We start from the raw sequence: 19,112 nt of genomic DNA on the forward strand, positions 1-19,112 counted from the left end.
TGGCGCTATTTATCTAAAATCTTGTTTGCATCTTTACAAGAGGTAAACAAATGGTATTAGAATATCAGCAAACAGACTAACAAATGACAAGGAAATTTTCAAAAAACTTTTTATCATGAAATGTAAAGTTTAGCTCATTTGGCTAATTCAAGTTTAAAATACATGTAAATAGCGCCCTCAATTTGCACACATATGTTCAGTTTATAGAATTAAATTTATCACAAAAAAACACAGAAAAAGATTAGTAATTTGATATAGAAACGAAAATCTATGTTAAAAATTGCTACAAACTATATGTTTATATTCAGTTTTTTAGTGTGATAGTTGTTGGTATTATTCAAGTCAAGAATTGAACATTATAAATGAATAATAATAAATAAACAACCGTGAAGCATAGATGTGCTACAAAAGCAGATAAATGACATCAAAGTGAAGATAAAATAAAACTATGATCGGCCTTTTTTACTTCCGTTTTTGCTTATCGTACGAGTGAAGCTGTCTACGCTAACAATGTGAACTAAAAATAGTAATTGTTATTTTCAGAGCAGGTAATTTACAAATTTTATGCAATGTGATATATCAAATCGACCTATATGTTGGATCATTTGGTGGTGCATTTAGATATACTTTGTTCGCAAAATCTTTGATGAAGCCTTATAAACAAAAGAATAAATAGTAAATAAGTAAATAACTGGATAAAGGAAATCGGAATATTTTGGAAATTGTGCAAAGCATTAACAGAAAAGAAAAATAAACTCATTTACGAAAACCTGTTTGCGTCTGTGATTTTTGCCAATAACGTAATTCACTTACATACCAAATGTGGCATTGTGTGTTACGCACGTACGCTCGCGTCTAACTGTAATGGGATTAAATAAGCCGTAATGATATTGCCATATCAAATTGTTTCTTCACATATTGCAATCTTGACCATCTTGTATGTTGGTCAAATTCAATCTGAAACAAACCATGGACGTTAATGATATTGCACATGGATTTCTCTATATCAATTCCACTATGTTTGATTTATTTTGTAAGAATAGGAGCATTAACTGAATTAATTTTAATATGAACACAATTAAATGTGTCACCTTTAAAGTTTGTCTCCGAATTCAACCATGCCTTCCGTAGATCCATAGAATGCGATCAGTACATATGTTTAATCATGTTCCCAAGTTAGTCCTTATTAGTAAAGTTTTACATAGCCTACCAGAAACAGGAAAGTCAAAATTATTTGACATACAATACCCCTTAGAATCAAGTGGTTTGTTTTGCAGGATGCTGCTTTAACCGGAAGGACTGCACAATCAGTAAGGTTTTCAAATCCATGTTGATTATTATCCAATTATTCGTGATTAGGTTATGCAAGGTGTTTCGTAATCAGGAAAATTTATAATATTATATCAATATACAATAAAACCTTACTATCAATGCAGCTTTGAAGGGCGTTTCTTTTTACCGGAAATTCAGCATTCATTGATTTCAATGTAATAATATAATGTTGAATATATCCTATTGAATTGAATGAGTTTTGCAAGGACTCTCTTAAAGTCAGCATTTACTACCAACAAATAATTTATTCAAATCACATCTTAATTTAAACTTTATTTGAAAAGGTCCTTTACACGGAAAGTAAATAATTGTTTTAATATTATGATTTTGTCATAAAATTCATGTTGATCTGTTTTCCAATACGTAACTTAATGAGGTAGGCAAGCCTCAGCTCTTAATTGTGAAAAAATTTTGAGCAATATTAAATCTAATATGCAATAAATATTACTCGATACGTTTTGCAAGGTGACTCGTAAACAGGAAAGATAACATTGCCTCCAACATTGTATGCATATGAAATACACCTGCAAATGGGCTATTCTATTTAAAATCCACACTACCTCTGTGGAAGATTTGGAAATATCTTCCACAGTGGGAATGGAATGAGCATTATTAGGCAACTCTATTTGAATTCACCTTCCCTCTGTAGAAGATTCGGATTGAATCTTTCTCAAAGGGTATAAGAGATTAAAATAGAGCTGCCTAATGTGTTCATCCCATAAAATTCATACTCCCCTTGTGGAAGATATTTCCAAAATCTTCCACAGGGGTAGCGTGGATTTTAAATGGAATAGCCCAATATGTATATTAATTTTACTCATAATGCATTAATCAACTGACAAATTACAAAATTGAGATTCAATATATTATTTTTACAAAATTAAATACCATGAATACATCACCAAGATGAGATGTTAGCAAACAAGATATGCTCCAGGAACATTACATATCCTAAATATTCACAGTAACTGTGTCCTATTATTTTTGACGGATTAAGTTTTACAAGACAGCTCTTACACAGGAAACATGGTATTTATATTAAATCATTGGTGGTACTTGTATATTGAAATGTTTGCGGGTGTTTATATAATCCCCAAAATAACATGTGACAATAATTGTTTTATACTCATACTGAATTTTAATTTAATTTAAGCAGTTGTGAAAACCAGGACAATCACTCTTCTATGGTATTTATATAAAATACACATCAGTTTGAACTACTTGATTGGCAGACCTCCCTAAAAGCGGGAAATCAACATCAGTTTCAATGTAAAAATATTTTGATAAAATACAGGTTGAACTGTTTCAATCTTATTGAATATGTTTGCACGGTTTCTTAAACAGAAAAAAACAAACTCACTTACAATGTGGTTAGCTCATACAATACACTATAGTTTCAACTACTTCTTCATTGGAAAAGTTTACACGTTTTATTAAAGGCAACGTTAGTTTCAAAAGTCCAGGCCAATTGCCAGATTGAGAAACATTTCCTAATAGCGCAGCATGTGCCTGATCATGGTATCCCACGATCCATTACTCTAATTCAAGTAATGTATTCGCAATTTTTTTTATTTAGATCTTTAAAAAAGTATTAATTGAATCTTTAATCAATGGATATACATTAGGTGATAATTTTATAAAAAGTTGAAATAAAATTGGAGTAATTTGAATATTTTGCTAAAAAGCGTATTGTTATTTGAATTACTTATTATGTTTTTTCCTGTGAAATTTATTTACTCGATTAGTCATTGAGTCAAGGTCAATTTACGGTTAATCTTCCAAACGTTACCAAGGCAATCATTGCCTGATTACGAAATATATATCTTTCTTGGCCAGGAAGTAATAACCAAGACTGTTAAAATACATTTCATAGAATAGGTCTTAAATGTTATCTATTATATAACTCATACAAAGTTTCTTATCATTTGATTGGCCAACTACTATTGATTATTTTTAGCGGCTGCAAAAGGACTATTGCACTCCGTGGAGCTACCATAGCAACGCTGACATACGCGAGAGGCTTCCACCTGGACTCGCCAATTATAAGTGCGGGTGTTGCTTCTAAAATGAATAATTATGCATTTAGATATCTTTTAATTTATTTTGTTTTCCTGGTGATTTATAAAATTAAGTGGAAGCAAAGGAACTTACTTATGAGTTATATAAAACAAATATTGAATGTTTATATTCATTCAATGGAAAGAATATTTCTATTCAGTGAAATATGAACTGTTCCATTCAACTCGGCAAACAGTTCATATTTCACCTCATGAAAATATTCTTACCATTGTACTCATAAACAAGACTTCGGCATTACTTTCAATATGCATAATTTTCTAAATTAAAATGAATATTTGCTTGCCATAAATATGAATCGCTTGTCAGACAATATTCCATGTGAAGATATTTCAACAAAATACACTTTTATCTACATTTTGAAGACTTCGATTAAAATTAGCTAGTCGATTGACTCGTTTAGGCTAGTCACTCGACTAACTTTTCCTTAGTCGGTCTTGCTTGACTAGTTTTGTTCAACTTGGCTTTACAAGCCAGCTCGACTGGTTTATACTAGTCATTCGACTTTCCAGGGTTCTGTTTGTATATTTAAAAAAAATCTCCAATGCAGAAGCCAGTCCAGCGCCGATTTTAAACTAGTCAAGCATTAACTAGTTTTTCCTGATAATCGGAACTAGTTAGCTCGCTCGACTGGTTTGAAATACCGCTTGACTAGAATAAAGTATTCAAGCACGCACGACTAGCCAGACTGACTAGTTTTAAGCTAGTCAAGCATGTGACTGACTGGGTTTTTTTCAGTGTATACAGGAAATATTCAAACAAACACTCATACAAATTAAAGTTTCAAAAGTGTCCCATCTATTAAAGCATAAAATCAGTTAAATATGATATCCGATTGTCAAAGTATCATCCCTACATGAATCTACGTTACCTGTCTCGTACTTAATATCTAAATCGTAATATGTCTATTTCCGCTGTAATAACAATTTTTCACTTAGTCTTAACATTAACCATCAAAATAACAAACCAATTTCAACCTAAAACTTTCTACAAATTTCACTTTGAAATATTTCTAACGTATTCAATTTAAAGGTTTAATTATCAAATAAAACGAGCCAGCAAAGTTGTAAGTCAACTTCAAGAAACATCATCTTCTAGCACGTTATCTGATAACTGATCTGGTAAGTAGGTTTTGTAATAAGATAACTCCTCAATACCAGGTCTCTATTGTTAAACTGGCATTTAAAGACATCAATTACAATGCCAGTACACATTTAAACTAAACCCATTGGACACGTGTACACTGAAATAATCGTAAAAAACAGAATCACACTAAGACGAAAAACCAACAAAACAATAGATTCAGAGAGTAAATGTAAAATAATTTAAATTTTCTGTACTTACCAACAATTGGCATTAAGTAATTATGAAGAAAGTAGTTTAATTCCCTTAAAATAAACCAGTGTAGCTTAATAGTAATAGTGATAAATGCGCTGCGGTAGGTTTGTTACGAATGGCTTGCACCGTGGTACGCTACCGACAACGTACTACACCAAATTGATCTGTGTGTTGTAGCACACTGCGAGAACGGACCATCCCACGTGGTAGTGTATCAGCATTAAACCTTCTCTATTGGCTTATGAACACGATGAGTTGTAGTTAGCAACTGTCAATCTCTCGGAGCAGGAATAATAATAAACTGTAGCAAGTTTTGGCGTACGAGAAAATGAAAGGAAAAAAAAAACTCTGTTTAATAAGGAGAGTGCAATAACGGATAAGCTTACTTGAGCGGGAATATCGCGTTTTATACTATATAATCCGCTATGTCTCAAGCTCTTTGTCCTAATCAGAGATGGTTAAATTTATTATAAAACATAGTGGTAACTACGACCTTTATTGCTATCACAACGTATGTACTTCACCTATATTATTCCACTATTCACTGCACACTTAATTGCTACTGATGAACAGTATGTATGTTTATGATGACTTACCTATATGAAAATACGATTGATCATTATTACCTACACGCACATATGATATTGTGATTAAAGTTGAAGCTCACCCATTTATTTATAAGTGCGCATTTTACCACTTTATAAGTGATCATATTTCGTTCGTAGGAGTGAATTATGAATGAAAATTTGAAAAGGATTGTGCCGTCAAGTGCGGGTCATTCATTTGTCAATTTGCGGCAGAAAATAAACAAATAACGTGAAAAATAAACCAAAATCAATAACAAAATCACTTCAAATTATTCAGAAAGAGAGCTTCCGCATTCTTGTTATTTGCATTTCGTTTTACTCCAGCAACCGATCAAGGATAATGAGATATTTAACCAAATATTTTATGTTATTTTACTCTTTTAAATGGAATTTATAAGGACTATTATACAGTTCATTGATGGTCAACCTTTTACATAAAATTCTCCACAAATTTCTCCTTTCTTATATACGAGTATATATTGTATATTCAAGCGGCAGTTGATATCAAATAAATCTTTACGCTGTCACGTACTTAGATCTTACATGCGCAAATAAAATCTCGCAGAACCCGTAGTCTACTTTGACACTTATCAATCACATACGTCATCAGATGTGTATTTTTCAAGATAATAATAATAAATTTGTCTTGAAACAAATATGTGACGCGATCAAGCAAATTCAGTCGGAACTTGGAGATATTAAATTTTCAGTTTCTTATAGGATAGTAAAACACATTTACAAAGCTGGCTTTTGCAGAAACCCCCATTAAAATTGAACAACCAGTTCCAAAGATATGAGCAATTAAAGAGTTTCCAAAACAAGAGGAAACAAAAGGAAATAGTTCCTTTGTTTGGCTTTATCTCAAAATCAATATTTCCGAGTTCCGACTGATTTTGCTTGATCGCATCACATATTATAGAGAAGATAATACGATATTGTTGTGAACATCGGACATTAACAAAAACATGCTAACAGACCAGTCAATAACAAGCGGTATCTATTGTAATACCTATTAAAGTAGTTACCAGATGTACAATGCTGATCGATATTTCATCTTTAATCATATTTTCTCATCTTTAAACTTCTTTAATTCCTTGAATTTCTTATGAATACAGTCTTTCGCGTGTCTTCCTTTTTCTTTCTCTCTACCATAATAGTAATATCTAATTGTACAATGATAATTGTACAATACTGATCGCTATATTTATCCTCTTTTTTTTTTCTTTCTCCCTACCATAATCCCCCTCTCCTATTTTGTAACTTTCTCACATTATACTTGCTGAGTTGCATCTATTCTTTCTAACTATATCTGATATTAATAATTAATTACGCATTTCCGGCACTTATCTTTCTCAGTGGTTGCATTTATTCTTCCTTAGTTTCATTTTCATCATATTTCATCATTATTATTTTGTAACATCCGAGAAGAAGGTTGCAGTTTTTATGATAACCTCTTTTGCTACTGAGAGGATCAAACTACCATATAAAAATCTATGTTTGATTTATTCTTAGATATAATAAAATCTACTTTAAGAAAAATATAACATTCATAATTCATCTCAGATACCGGTATCATTGTGAATGCAATTGAGGATACCTACATGTACCAGGGTACAGAGGTTAAAGTGATGACCCCAGATGGTGACACAGATGAATTTGAAATTTTAGCAGATGCTGCTACAACAGTACAAGGTGATACACTGGCATCATATCTGTTCATCATCGTCCTAGACTATTGCCTCAGATCTGCAATAGACAGAAGGGAGGAGAAATTAGGATTCACGATAAAATCTAGGAAAAGCTGATGTTTTGGTCTTCTAAATATAATGATAACTGATCTTGACTTCGTAAACGATATAGCGCTACTATCTGATACTGCCAGCCAAGCACAGGAATTGCAGGAGTTTACAGGAGTTTACATATAAATGCGAAGAAAACACAATTCATAGTGTACAACCATTCAACAGATAGAGGTTGAAATCCAAACCGAAAATGGCAGCTTACTGGAAGAAGCTAAAGACTTCAAATACTTGGGGTCGTGGGTTAGGAGTACTGTGTAAGATATTAAGAAAGTTTAGTTTAGTTTAGTTTAGTTTAGTTTAGTTTAGTTTAGTTTAGTTTAGTTTAGTTTATTACCTTCATTGAACAATAAAAATATCAAAATGTGGTGTGTGATCCAAAAGGGCAACCCAAACAGGCACACAGGCCCACTAGATGGGGTTCCTTATACACACAAAAAATAAAAGAACTAAAAAGTACATAGTACATACATTTAAAAACACTATAAAATACGTTACTAAAATTGAGTTGCCATATATAATGTCAAGATATTGCAGAATTCATTAAAGCACTAGAGAAATTGCACAAAGTAGGTATACATTAATATATATATTAATTTGAGATTAAGCTCAGATTTGAAACATTTGAAAATTTGAACATTCTTTATGTCAGCAGGGAGCTTGTTCCAGGAGTTGTACACACGGTTAAAAATGTCTGCTTGAAAATATTGGTATTGCACTTATTTGGGATAATTGTAGGTGAGTCAGAAGATGTTAAAGAAATGAATTCTTGTAATGAGATAATGAGATGTAAGCCCTTGAAGAGCAGGATGTTATCTTTAAACTGCGTCGGTCCTCAAGACTAGAAGGTAGAGCTCTTTTAGACACTCTTCATATGGGGCAGAACTTTGAAGGATGAAACTGGTAGCACGCCTTTGAAATATTTCTATGGCAGTTAGGAGACCCTTAGAAGATGGATTCCAAATGTCTGGCCCGTATTCCAAAATAGGTCTGACATATGCCAAATAAAGCATTTTACGAGTAAAAGTCGGAAATCTTCCTTACCCAGACACCTCAAAATTCACCTGTTCCAAGCCACTATGTAAGAAAGCGTCCTGCTGTATGGTTGTGAAACTTGGACCATCACCGAGTACAGCAATGGTTGGGTGCTATACGCGAATGACACGATTAGCACTAATTGCTAGCTGGAAAATATATATGACCAATAAATAATTGTATTGGGACATTCCCCCTGTAACTTCGAAAATCACCGCAAGACGGCTACGGTTTGCAGGACACTGTATTAGAGAACCGAAGGAAGAATAACATCTGATCTGCTTACTTAGAAACCCACACAAGGGAAAAGAACCAAGGGACGTCCCAGGAAGACCTTTTGGACCTGCTTCAAGAAAACATAGGATATACAGTAGCAGGACACATGGTTTTGACTGTAAAAACAGAAAAGAATAAACTATAGCAAAAGTTGAACACTTAGTACTATGACGCCTTTAAAAGGATTATTAACTCTCTCTTGCGTCTTTTAGCACTTGTATCTTTGTCAGAAGTGAGTATTCAATGTGATGTACCCTGAATAATTTAATTTGATCATTTAACTTTGTTTACATTTAAGCAATTTCATCAAAGATGGTAATCTTCTCTCATTCAATCAAGTTGAATCACATAACAAAGTCAGTAAGATCTATTCATGGATCGGGAAATCACAAGATTTCACAGAATGATGATTGCATTGCCTTAAATGTGGAGAAACCCTATTGCTAATTTAACGAGAATGTGAAACAGTGAGCCTTTAATAGTACTGGAACTTTCCAGTTGTACAAGTTTGGCATAAACAGTAAACTATGCCATAGTCGATTTTTGATAAATAAAAAAAGGTTATTAATCATGATGAACGCATTCAACTCGAAATTATACTGATATTTATTTCATCAAAATACTAGTAAATGGTATAAAAAGTTTATAATTATATTAGTAACAGTAAAAGTAAGTGAGCCACACATTTGTTTCGTGTAGTCAATAGGCAACCAATTATCCAGCTGAAACGAAGGTGATTTAGAGTACGCCAAAAAGGCGCATCTCTCTCAAAACTTGAATAATTCTTCTGCCGACTTACTGAAATCTGGTTTATGAAACAACACATCTGTCAATGTAAGTGGAAACAGAGTAGAACAATGTTTGTTTTCTGAATAAAGCCTGTGAATGGTGAAAACAGCACCGTTTTGGAAATTTTCATATGTGCAAGGATTTGTACGCAAAGGATATAGTTCCAGTCAAAGGTGAACTTCGCTGGACAGTGGACTACACTGGCGAAGTTTGTATCAGGATATACACTAATCGTCCAGAACATTGAGTGCCACAGAACTTTACAATCAACAACAAGGACGACTGCCGGATAGTAGGTTGTATACTATACGTTTCATTAAAGATTCACATTTTGTTAACTTATACAAACAATGTGTTTGTTCTGCATTCTGAAGTGAAAATGGTTAAAAGGTCTTTTTGGCCTTTGGGACGTTGCGATCTATAACACTGAAAAATATTTGACTAAGCTGAAGTGCACTTGCCGTCAATCTCATGATATTCGTAATGATATTCTATTATACATTTTGTTCGGTTTATAATGTATAGGTCAATATAAACAATGAGCACTTCAGTTGTATTATTCTACTGCGTGGATCATGTGGGTGCACGTAAACAAGCTATCGCAATCGTTTGAAAGCATTTTAATATCAATGAAGTGAATAACAAACGTATATGGGGTTTTTCAAGCTGTAATTAATCAAGTCTGTTCGTATATATAAAAACCGGTAATTTTATTCTTGTGAAAACAGTGTGGGCCTATTTGCATTTGCTATACTAATATTATTGGGTAACTAATGAGTGAATGTTCTTAGTCATCCAGTAGTTTCAAACAGAGTTTTGGAATTGAATCTAATACTGAAACTTACTTTTTTGCAACTTTTAAGTAAGTTCCAGTATTAGATTCAATTCCAAAACTCTATTATAGGGTAACATTTCCGGATCAACATGAATCTCTTATAAACTTACTGTCCTCCTGTACAAAGTGGTGGAACATTAGTCGTGTATAAAATGAGGTATATGCTATAATGGGGGAGCGGGAGCGCCATTTTCGCGCATCATGTGTATTACCCATATAAGACGATTTCAATAACAATGTAGGCTGAATATGTTCGCAAAACATTGAGAGTTGACATCACATTTGCGCAGTGCGCGTCATGCGTTTCTGTCTTCTTAATTTAATTCAGCAAGCATAGATTGTTTCATTGGCGTCCTATTCGCATGATAAAGAGTCTAAGTAATATTAATGCGCCAACTATTTAAATTGGTATTACAACATAGATCTGGTCGATAAGTCGCCGCGAGTCAGAGACGAACACTTAAATTTACATAATTTAGCTCCCAATCAGAAATAAAAGTCCACTTATAAAAATGTACAGAGGGTAAAATGTAAATAAACATCCTAGAAAATCGATACTAATGGCGGGAAAAATCGGGCATGTAGACCATTAACCAGAGGGAATATTAATGCTTAAAGTGACACTTTCGGTTGGTGATCACATTCTTAAAGGAGAATCTGCCTTAGTGAATAGATTAATAGTGTTGGCAAGAATAATTGGCGCCAACCCAAAAGATTAGCATTTAGTGTTAAGGTTAGGATTAGGATTAAAAGTTCAAACACTGCTCTCCTATTATCTCAAGGACAGGGTGTACAACAATCAGGCTTTCCATTTAGCAGAATTGGATCCGAGTTCTTTGTCATCAACTGAATCTGAATCTGAACCTAGACCGGACTTGAAAGTAATATTATTTATGAATGATAACTATCTCAGTGACAACTATATGATACACACCGTCATCATCCCTATATCTTCGTGTTAAAAATTGCCGTGATAGTACGATGAATCCTCACGTTTTTCAACAACTACGCATGGTGATTTTATTCGAGATAAGCCGTGCAACTCAGGCTAAGCATACAATTTGAGATTTTGAGCGCCTGCCACACTGTTTCTATTCTATGTTTTACGATTTTCGCATGATCAATATATGGCTGGCCGTAACCGCCACAACGTGGAGCTGCTACGCGTAGCTTACTTTTCGCTTCGCGGAGCTAAATTGACCAATCATGTTAGATCTTTTCATTACGCGGAGCCAGTGGATGCATCCTCGTTCCAGAGAGAGAAAACTCTTGCCAAAATTAATGTTTACTATGGGGATTTTAAATGAATCGATTGTAAATAAACCACGACCAGTTGTACAGGATCAATACCATTGTTTGATTAGTGTATAGTCACTATGAAATTTTCACAATGAAAATCACACTGATATTTACCTCAACTCTGAAAACATGCTGAAAAGAAATTCAGTGTGAAAATCACACACTGAAAACAAACCCTTTGTTATGCAGTTATGCAAATGAGAATAATGCTCATTTTCACTGAAATATCTCTGAAAACTTTAACCTGGGGCAAATCACACTGAAAATCTACTGAAAAGAATTGACCTCTTGGTAAATCACAATGAAATTGTTCACAACCGTGGCAGTGGCGATTCTTTAATCCCACTGAAATTGATTTAATCACACTGAAATGAGCTGGTCAGTGCTATTGTTATGTAAATTTATCCTCTGAATCATTGCTCATTATAGCAAGTATCAAAATACTGAAAATACACTGAAATACTTCTGAAACACAATTTCAGAGTTGACTTTCTTTTGTTCTGGTCATTTCAGTGTTGAGGTTTGCTTTTCAGTGCTTTTTTCATTGACAAAATTTCATAGTGAGTCAATGTTACCTTGCATGCATGTGTCATGTGTGTGGCGTGTTTGTTTGTTTGTTTGTCTACTGTGTCAGGCCAGGATCACTGACACCCACGGTACTGATACTCTCATACTATCACGGTGATCATATTGTTGAATGTTGTTGACTTAAAAATAATCATGATGCAGTCATGTCTACAGTAGAACTCACCACGACCTTTGAAGGACTTAAACCCTATTAAAAGATATTAAACCAAGATAACACTCAATGAAAACGGCTCAACTATGTTACATCAGATCTTCTCTGGTTAAATACACACTGCACTTGTGTCTGTTTTACCTGTGCAATGAGCAATGAGCTGGTATTATAGTTTCAGTTGGGTGAACGATTATAAAGCGAACGCAAGGTAACAATACTGTGGGCTTTTGTTTACGAAATGAGACAATAGTCTGCTTATTGTTAACCAGCGTTCTTGAAAATGAGAAGCTTAATGACTTAACACGGTTTAGAAATAATTTCTTCATATTTTTTGGTACAAAAGTACCAATATTTCCAAACACCTAAATTAGCTAAAAATTTAGGACATGTTGCAAAACTATATTTTCTAGAATTTCAGAGAATACTTTAAATATTGGCCGGTTATTTTTTACACAGTAGTGACGTCAACTAGGCAATGGCCTATACTTCTAACATACATTATTTGTAGAGGTCACGCGTCAATGGTGAGCGCACTGAGTATTGTGTATAGGAAAACGGACAGTAACTACAGTATGTAGGCCTATGGCCTACTACTAGTATATAAAGTAAATCCGAACTGGTTTGCAGTTTGCTGAAGGTCGAATTCCGCAGGGACACCGCGCAAGTTATACAAATTAGCTCCCGGCGATACACTGCAGATCGCAGAACTGTGTGCATAGTTTACCACCACTCTGCCTAGCTATATAGTTATGTACAATACTGTATGAGTTTCTTATGAGTGCATGTCCATCTTAATAATAAGTCAGTTCGTACTTTTCATAAACTACTTTTTGAATCATAACTTTCGTGACCGAGGATATCTTGCAACTACGTGACGCTCGTCTGGCAAATTCTTAATGAATAAATTCGCTTCACGTAATGAGTAAGTCGTACTTAATTAGTCAGTTTTACCTCCGAGTAATGAAAAACTCTAACATGATCATGATTGGTCAATTTGGCTCCACGGAGCAAAAAGTCAGCTACGCGTAGCAGCTCCACGTTGTGGCGGTTGCGGCCTACCATATCAGTATCCCATATGATATTTCTATTGCAAGAAAATTTTATTTGTTGTCAGGTTTTATCTTAAATACACTAACTGGAAATTAAATACACTAATTAGTGAGGACCGGTATTTTGCTGTGGATATGTTTAACTGCAATTTGCGGGTAAAAAATTTGAAATCCTGAGTAAAAATTTTGATCATATTCAACTCTTTGAGAAAAAATTGATATAAAAGAATGCATGTAAAATCCAGCTGCAATACAATGTACATTATTGACACACTATCACTCTCTTTATTTACGGCAATAATAGAATATCGATTTCAATCGAATTGAATACGATGCTCAGTTTTGAGTTTGTAGTTGACTACTAAGCGACCTAAGCGATCGATTGCTAGCCAATCAGATAGAACTCCTTTTCTTGCGTTCGGTGAAATACCAGTCGCCCGTCGCTCACCAACGGAGTATTAAATTTATATTTATCGAATAGGAAGTCGACACTGTGTGATAGGTCATTAAAATCCATTTCTGGTGTTAGTTTTTCAAGCAAGGACACCAAAATACTTTTTTCCTTAACAAATTTGGATCCAAAACGAGATGAATTCTGCAGACTGTAAGTTGAACATTGATTCAATATCCTGTCAATTTTACACGATGGACTGGATGGAAATGTTATGTAGCAAGAAATAAGTAGGATTAGACTAATAAATGAGATGGAAGGTGGCACTTGCGGTGACATCATTTGCCTATTCTAATGCTTACAATGGCTGAAAGACGGAAATCCGTTTGGATGCAAAGACGAAGAAACTTTAGTCCACAAAATGCTCAGATGTCATTAGAATGTTTTCCAAGTGGTTTAATTGCTTGTTACGAGATATCAGGAATATGATGGTGGAAAAAATGATTCATGGATGTGACTGGTAGAAGAAGTTGCCAGCTTTAGAATGAAATAAGAATGATAAAAGGGAATTCACATGAATAAGGACTTTATCTTGGTAGTCGTTTCCTGCAGAGTAAATAGGTAGATAAAACTAGTTCCCTACTGTATGCGCACACGCACCTATCAATTTTCCCAAAGGCCACATACGACTGTTAATGTAAATATTTTGGCTCCGTCGCAGAGATTGGCAAGTGAAAGAACATAGATTACAATAATGCACAATCAATTTAATGATTAATGGAATAAGTTATGGACGTAACAATACAGAGTAGCGATACAAGAGATATATGTGTGTTTCGGGATATTTTTTAATCATTGAAAGTAATGCAAATGTATGAAGTTCTTTATTCCAAATATACATAGCCTATACCAGTTTATCGAAAAGTGTTAATAGTAACACAGTGTTACGATATTAAAAAGCAACTCGACATCATATATTTACAGCAAAGAATATTAGTCTCTTTGTCTGAGCACAAAGCTATTCACTATTCGATGTTTTTTTCTGAAATGGTAGAGAGTGAATGATTTGTACAATTTCTATAACTATTAGATGTTTTTTGAAATGGTAGAGAGTGAATGATTTGTACACTTTCTATAACTATTAGATGTTTTTGAAATGGTAGAGAGTGAATGATTTGTACACTTTCTATAACTGTTAGATGTTTTTCTGAAATGGTAGAGAGTGAATGATTTGTACACTTTCTATAACTATTAGATGTTTTTCTGAAATGGTAGAGAGTGAATGATTTGTACACTTTCTATAACTATTAGATGTTTTTTGAAATGGTAGAGAGTGAATTATTTAGACACTTTCTATAACTATTCGATGTTTTTCTGAAATGGTAGAGAGTGAATGATTTGTACACTTTCTATAACTATTAGATGTTTTTTGAAATGGTAGAGAGTGAATGATTTGTACACTTTCTATAACTATTAGATGTTTTTTGAAATGGTAGAGAGTGAATGATTTGTACACTTTCTATAACGGATGCGATATCGCCATTTGTGACGTAGCCATTGGATTAACACATAATCATGAAATCTTCACAAACAATTCTAAATTTGTTATGTGGTGTCAAAGCAAAATTATCTTACTCTAAAACCGTTGGGGTTCGACAAAGTACCCCACTGTAAGTATGTTGTTTTTCAATTTATAACTGCTAACCGTCTATTTTGATTGAGGCTGTCATCCTTGTATTTTCGCCAGCCTCGAACGTCACGTGTCACGTGTCCTATGCCGCATGTAACAAGCACAATAATATGATATTTTTTTATTACACGACTTGTTAGAAAAGGTAAATACATAGATATCCGTATTTCATTAGTATTTCATGATTTTGATCATCTTTGTCAAACGAATCTTAAAATTCATATTCCCCTATCCCAAAATAATGAAAGATTAGCTTCTGTTGATGGCGTTACGCTTACTTAAGATCAAATGTAGATAACAAAACCAAGCCTCATTTATGAATGAAAGTTAAATTTCATTTGGTACCGGAACAGCAACAGCAAATGTGACGATTGCCCATGTTTGCGCTTATCATTGAGAATGTGATGAATGAATGAGAATGGCGCATTTGGGACAATTGGGCCACTCTGCTTGCACCCAATGGCTTTTGCGACAATGCTTCTTTTGTTGTTACTTATTTGCATTGCGTTAATGTTGTTTTTGACAATGTTGCACTAATGCTCATTTCAACATTTGAAATGGAGCCTTTAGGAATTGGCTTTATTATGGTACCTTTACCTGCGTAGCTCATATTGATCGTAATAATTTGCAAAATACTTCTTCTTTGAATGATATTGGTTTTATCTTTACCTGCTGATGCCTGAATAAAACACGGACATGAAAAAAACGTCAGGATAACTAGAGGTAACTGAGAAAGATAAAAAAGCAAAAACCAATGAAAGTCTCATTCTAAAAAGAAGTCATAATGGGTATGAAAATGAAGATAGACGGTGAAGGAATCGACTAAAATACACTCTAATAAAACCTCGCCATTATTTTCGTGCGATACATTCTACGCTTTATTTACATTATACTTTTGCTATCATGTCCAAATTAGAACACGCTTTTAGTACTTTTAGTTCAATTTGGGTTCATTTGAAATCCGAAGAAGTTGAATTGTATTTTCTGTGAAACCGAACTAGAAAAGCAACAAGTAGTAATTGAAATAGACAGCGTGACTTTGATACGCGCTAAAATCTGGACAATTCTCGAGATATCACACCTTGTTAATCTTGTTCACACTTAGGGAGGACAGGACATTTACACCACCACGCTTACACTAATTAATTTATTAAACTCAAGAAAAGAGCTATTAGAGGAAACAGATTTACTGACCATGCTGACCACGATATTTGAGATTTAATGTATCAGCTTTCCTCTCAAGTTAGTGCTGAACGAATTTCAACATTGTTCCCTCTCTTACAAACATAGATTACATGTCGTTCCAATCATTTATTGATATAAAAAGCTCATCGTTAGCCTGCTACGCTAATTGCCTATGTCATTTTTTGTAATTTTGAGAACAAAGTACAACATTTGGTTCAAGCATACATTTAAACATATTTATTCACCAATCTTTGCACAAGAACAAATGATAATTATACAAATGAAAGGGTTGCATGCTTGAACCACATTTTGTTCTTTGTTCTCAAAATTACAAAAAATGACTTGGGCAATTAGCGAAGCTGGCTGACGAACAAAACACACAACCACTAAATGGAAATGTTACAAGCTTGCTGCTAATAATTCGCTTGAACCATGTTGAAAATGTATTGCTCGTTGTTCATGTTATAGTGACAGGAATCCGTCCGTGCAATCAGATCACTTGCATGCTAGCTGTTAAAGTTTGCCAGCATTACCTGAGGTTGTGTGAAAATTTGCCTTCTTAAGTTTATTTTAAATATAATATGCATACCCTTTATACTTGTTAGTATAATTTTGCATCATATTTTGATATATTATAAAATTACAACACGTATTGTTGACGCATTTCATTGCATATTAAATATTCTCAATTGACATCATTATGTCATTATACCCATTTAAGCTTTTTTCAGGGTATCAAAAAACTCCCAATTTGTAATTTTAAAAATAACTATTGCTATCGACAGGGGGAAATTTTTATTTTAGCCTTTAATAAACGATAAAGCTCACGGAAGCTTACTCCGTAAACTGAAGAACTTTTTGGTCTTAGTCTATCTGTTGGTGATACGTCATCCTCTGATTGGTTTAAGTCAAAATAATCGGGTATGAAGAAGATATTAAAGTGAGGGGTTTTGCTACCGTCTTACATCCATTTGCCATAATTTGGCCTTTACAGTAAAATTACAGTCTCAGGTATCAATCTCGTTGACTCACGTTGATGCATATTTCAGTTAAAGCTTCAGGTTAAGGCGACGAAAAAACCCTGTTCTACAGTTCTGACCGACCCACATGTTGGTGTTTTGGAGATTTTTGTTAGCTGCATGGAATTAAAAACAACCGTTTTATGGATTGATTTTGACAGAATCTTTTTTAGTTCAGAAAATGTTGCAAATATAATTATTTGCAAAACAATTTAATTTTTAAAGCTTCCGGGAACTTTTAGGGTCATTTATTTTCTTCCAGAAAAATTCCCATGATTACTTTTGTAGGAGTTGTAGGATTAGCGGTATTGAATTGTGAGGATCCATTGACTCCAGAGTGTCAGTTTTATATAATAATTACGTAAAATTACGTAAAATTGCATAATTTTGTTTTTATTTGTTTAAGATTTTGACATTATAAAACACAAATACTTAGTTAAATGGCGACACGATTCTTGCCTGTCGCTGCTACTTACCTTATTTTCAGCCCATTAGAATGAAAAACGTAATTTCGAAATTCATAATTCTAGGTCATATATAATATATTCTGTCTCTTAAAGGTCCGTAACCCGATCGACAGCATCATCCCCCGATTTTTTTCATTGTTGATGAGGTTTTGGTATCACATAATAGATACTATTTTTCTCATTACTATCCTGAAATTTGACGCTCCAAGTCGATGTATTTCCGGAGAAATCATGAATCACAGCGTTTTTACAGGTTACCAGTTTGTAAACAATAAAAATTTCTTCGGATCATGGGAAGAGAAAAAAGCGAACTACGCTAAGTGTAGTCTCGCGGCCAGACTGTATGTGGCTATCACGAGGATCGACGAGTGTCAGACCGACGCAAACTGGCTGTGTAGGAGACTACGCTAAGTGCTGAGGAGACGGTTCGCCGTATATAATTAAAACAATTCCTTGATTAATCCAGTTGGTGAAATAGCTCAATTGGCTAGCGCGCCGTTCTTTTACCCGAGAGGTACCCGGTTCAAAACCCGGTATCGGAAGGTTTTTTTTCTCTCCATTTTTAACCCAAACTTTTTTATATTCATTTGAAATGTACATATTGCAGGGAAATATATTTTGTTTCCTTTTTTCTGAAACGGTACGAAAAACAAAAAAAAAACAAAAAGAAACAAATATTTTCCGTTCAATACGGGCCGGGCATTGCAGCATGTCAGCATTCGTCATACGAACGGGAATTGTTGTTGTTGCATGCCTACCCAGAATGCAATTCACGTATACAAGGTATTGGATTGCAAATTTGGCTATTTATTCACATTTACGCTGAAAATGCTCTCGTTTTTCACAAAGCAGCATAAAGGGGAGATATTTGATATTATTATGTAATTTTAAAGACAATCCATATCCAAAACCAATAGGGTTACCCCCCTTTAAGCAGCTGATGAGGTTTTGGTATCACATAATAGATACTATTTTTCTCATTACTATCCTGAAATTTGACGCTCCAAGTCGATGTATTTCCGGAGAAATCATGAATCACAGCTGTTTTTACAGGTATACCAGTTTGTAAACAATAAAAATTACTTCGGATCATGGGAAGAGAAAAAAGCGAACTACGCTAAGCGCTGAGGAGACGGTCCGCCGTATATAATTAAAACAATTCCTTGATTATTTCAGTTGGTGAAATAGCTCAATTGGCTAGCGCGC

At 34.1% G+C, this 19,112-nt stretch overlaps 1 protein-coding gene across 1 annotated transcript in view; it reads right to left on the minus strand.

Moving 5' to 3' along the window:
- Positions 1–4,883, minus strand: part of LOC140137887 (orexin receptor type 2-like) — a 111,748-nt gene extending 106,865 nt beyond the window's left edge. The window contains exon 1 of the mRNA XM_072159692.1: positions 4,753–4,883. Within this exon, the coding sequence (XP_072015793.1) occupies positions 4,753–4,765 (13 nt within the window). The 5' untranslated portion in view covers positions 4,766–4,883. The remainder of the gene's footprint in view (positions 1–4,752) is intronic.
- Positions 4,884–19,112: the final 14,229 nt, after the last annotated feature.

Source organism: Amphiura filiformis, chromosome 17 (genome assembly GCF_039555335.1).
Source record: "Amphiura filiformis chromosome 17, Afil_fr2py, whole genome shotgun sequence".
NCBI lineage: Eukaryota > Metazoa > Echinodermata > Ophiuroidea > Amphilepidida > Amphiuridae > Amphiura > Amphiura filiformis.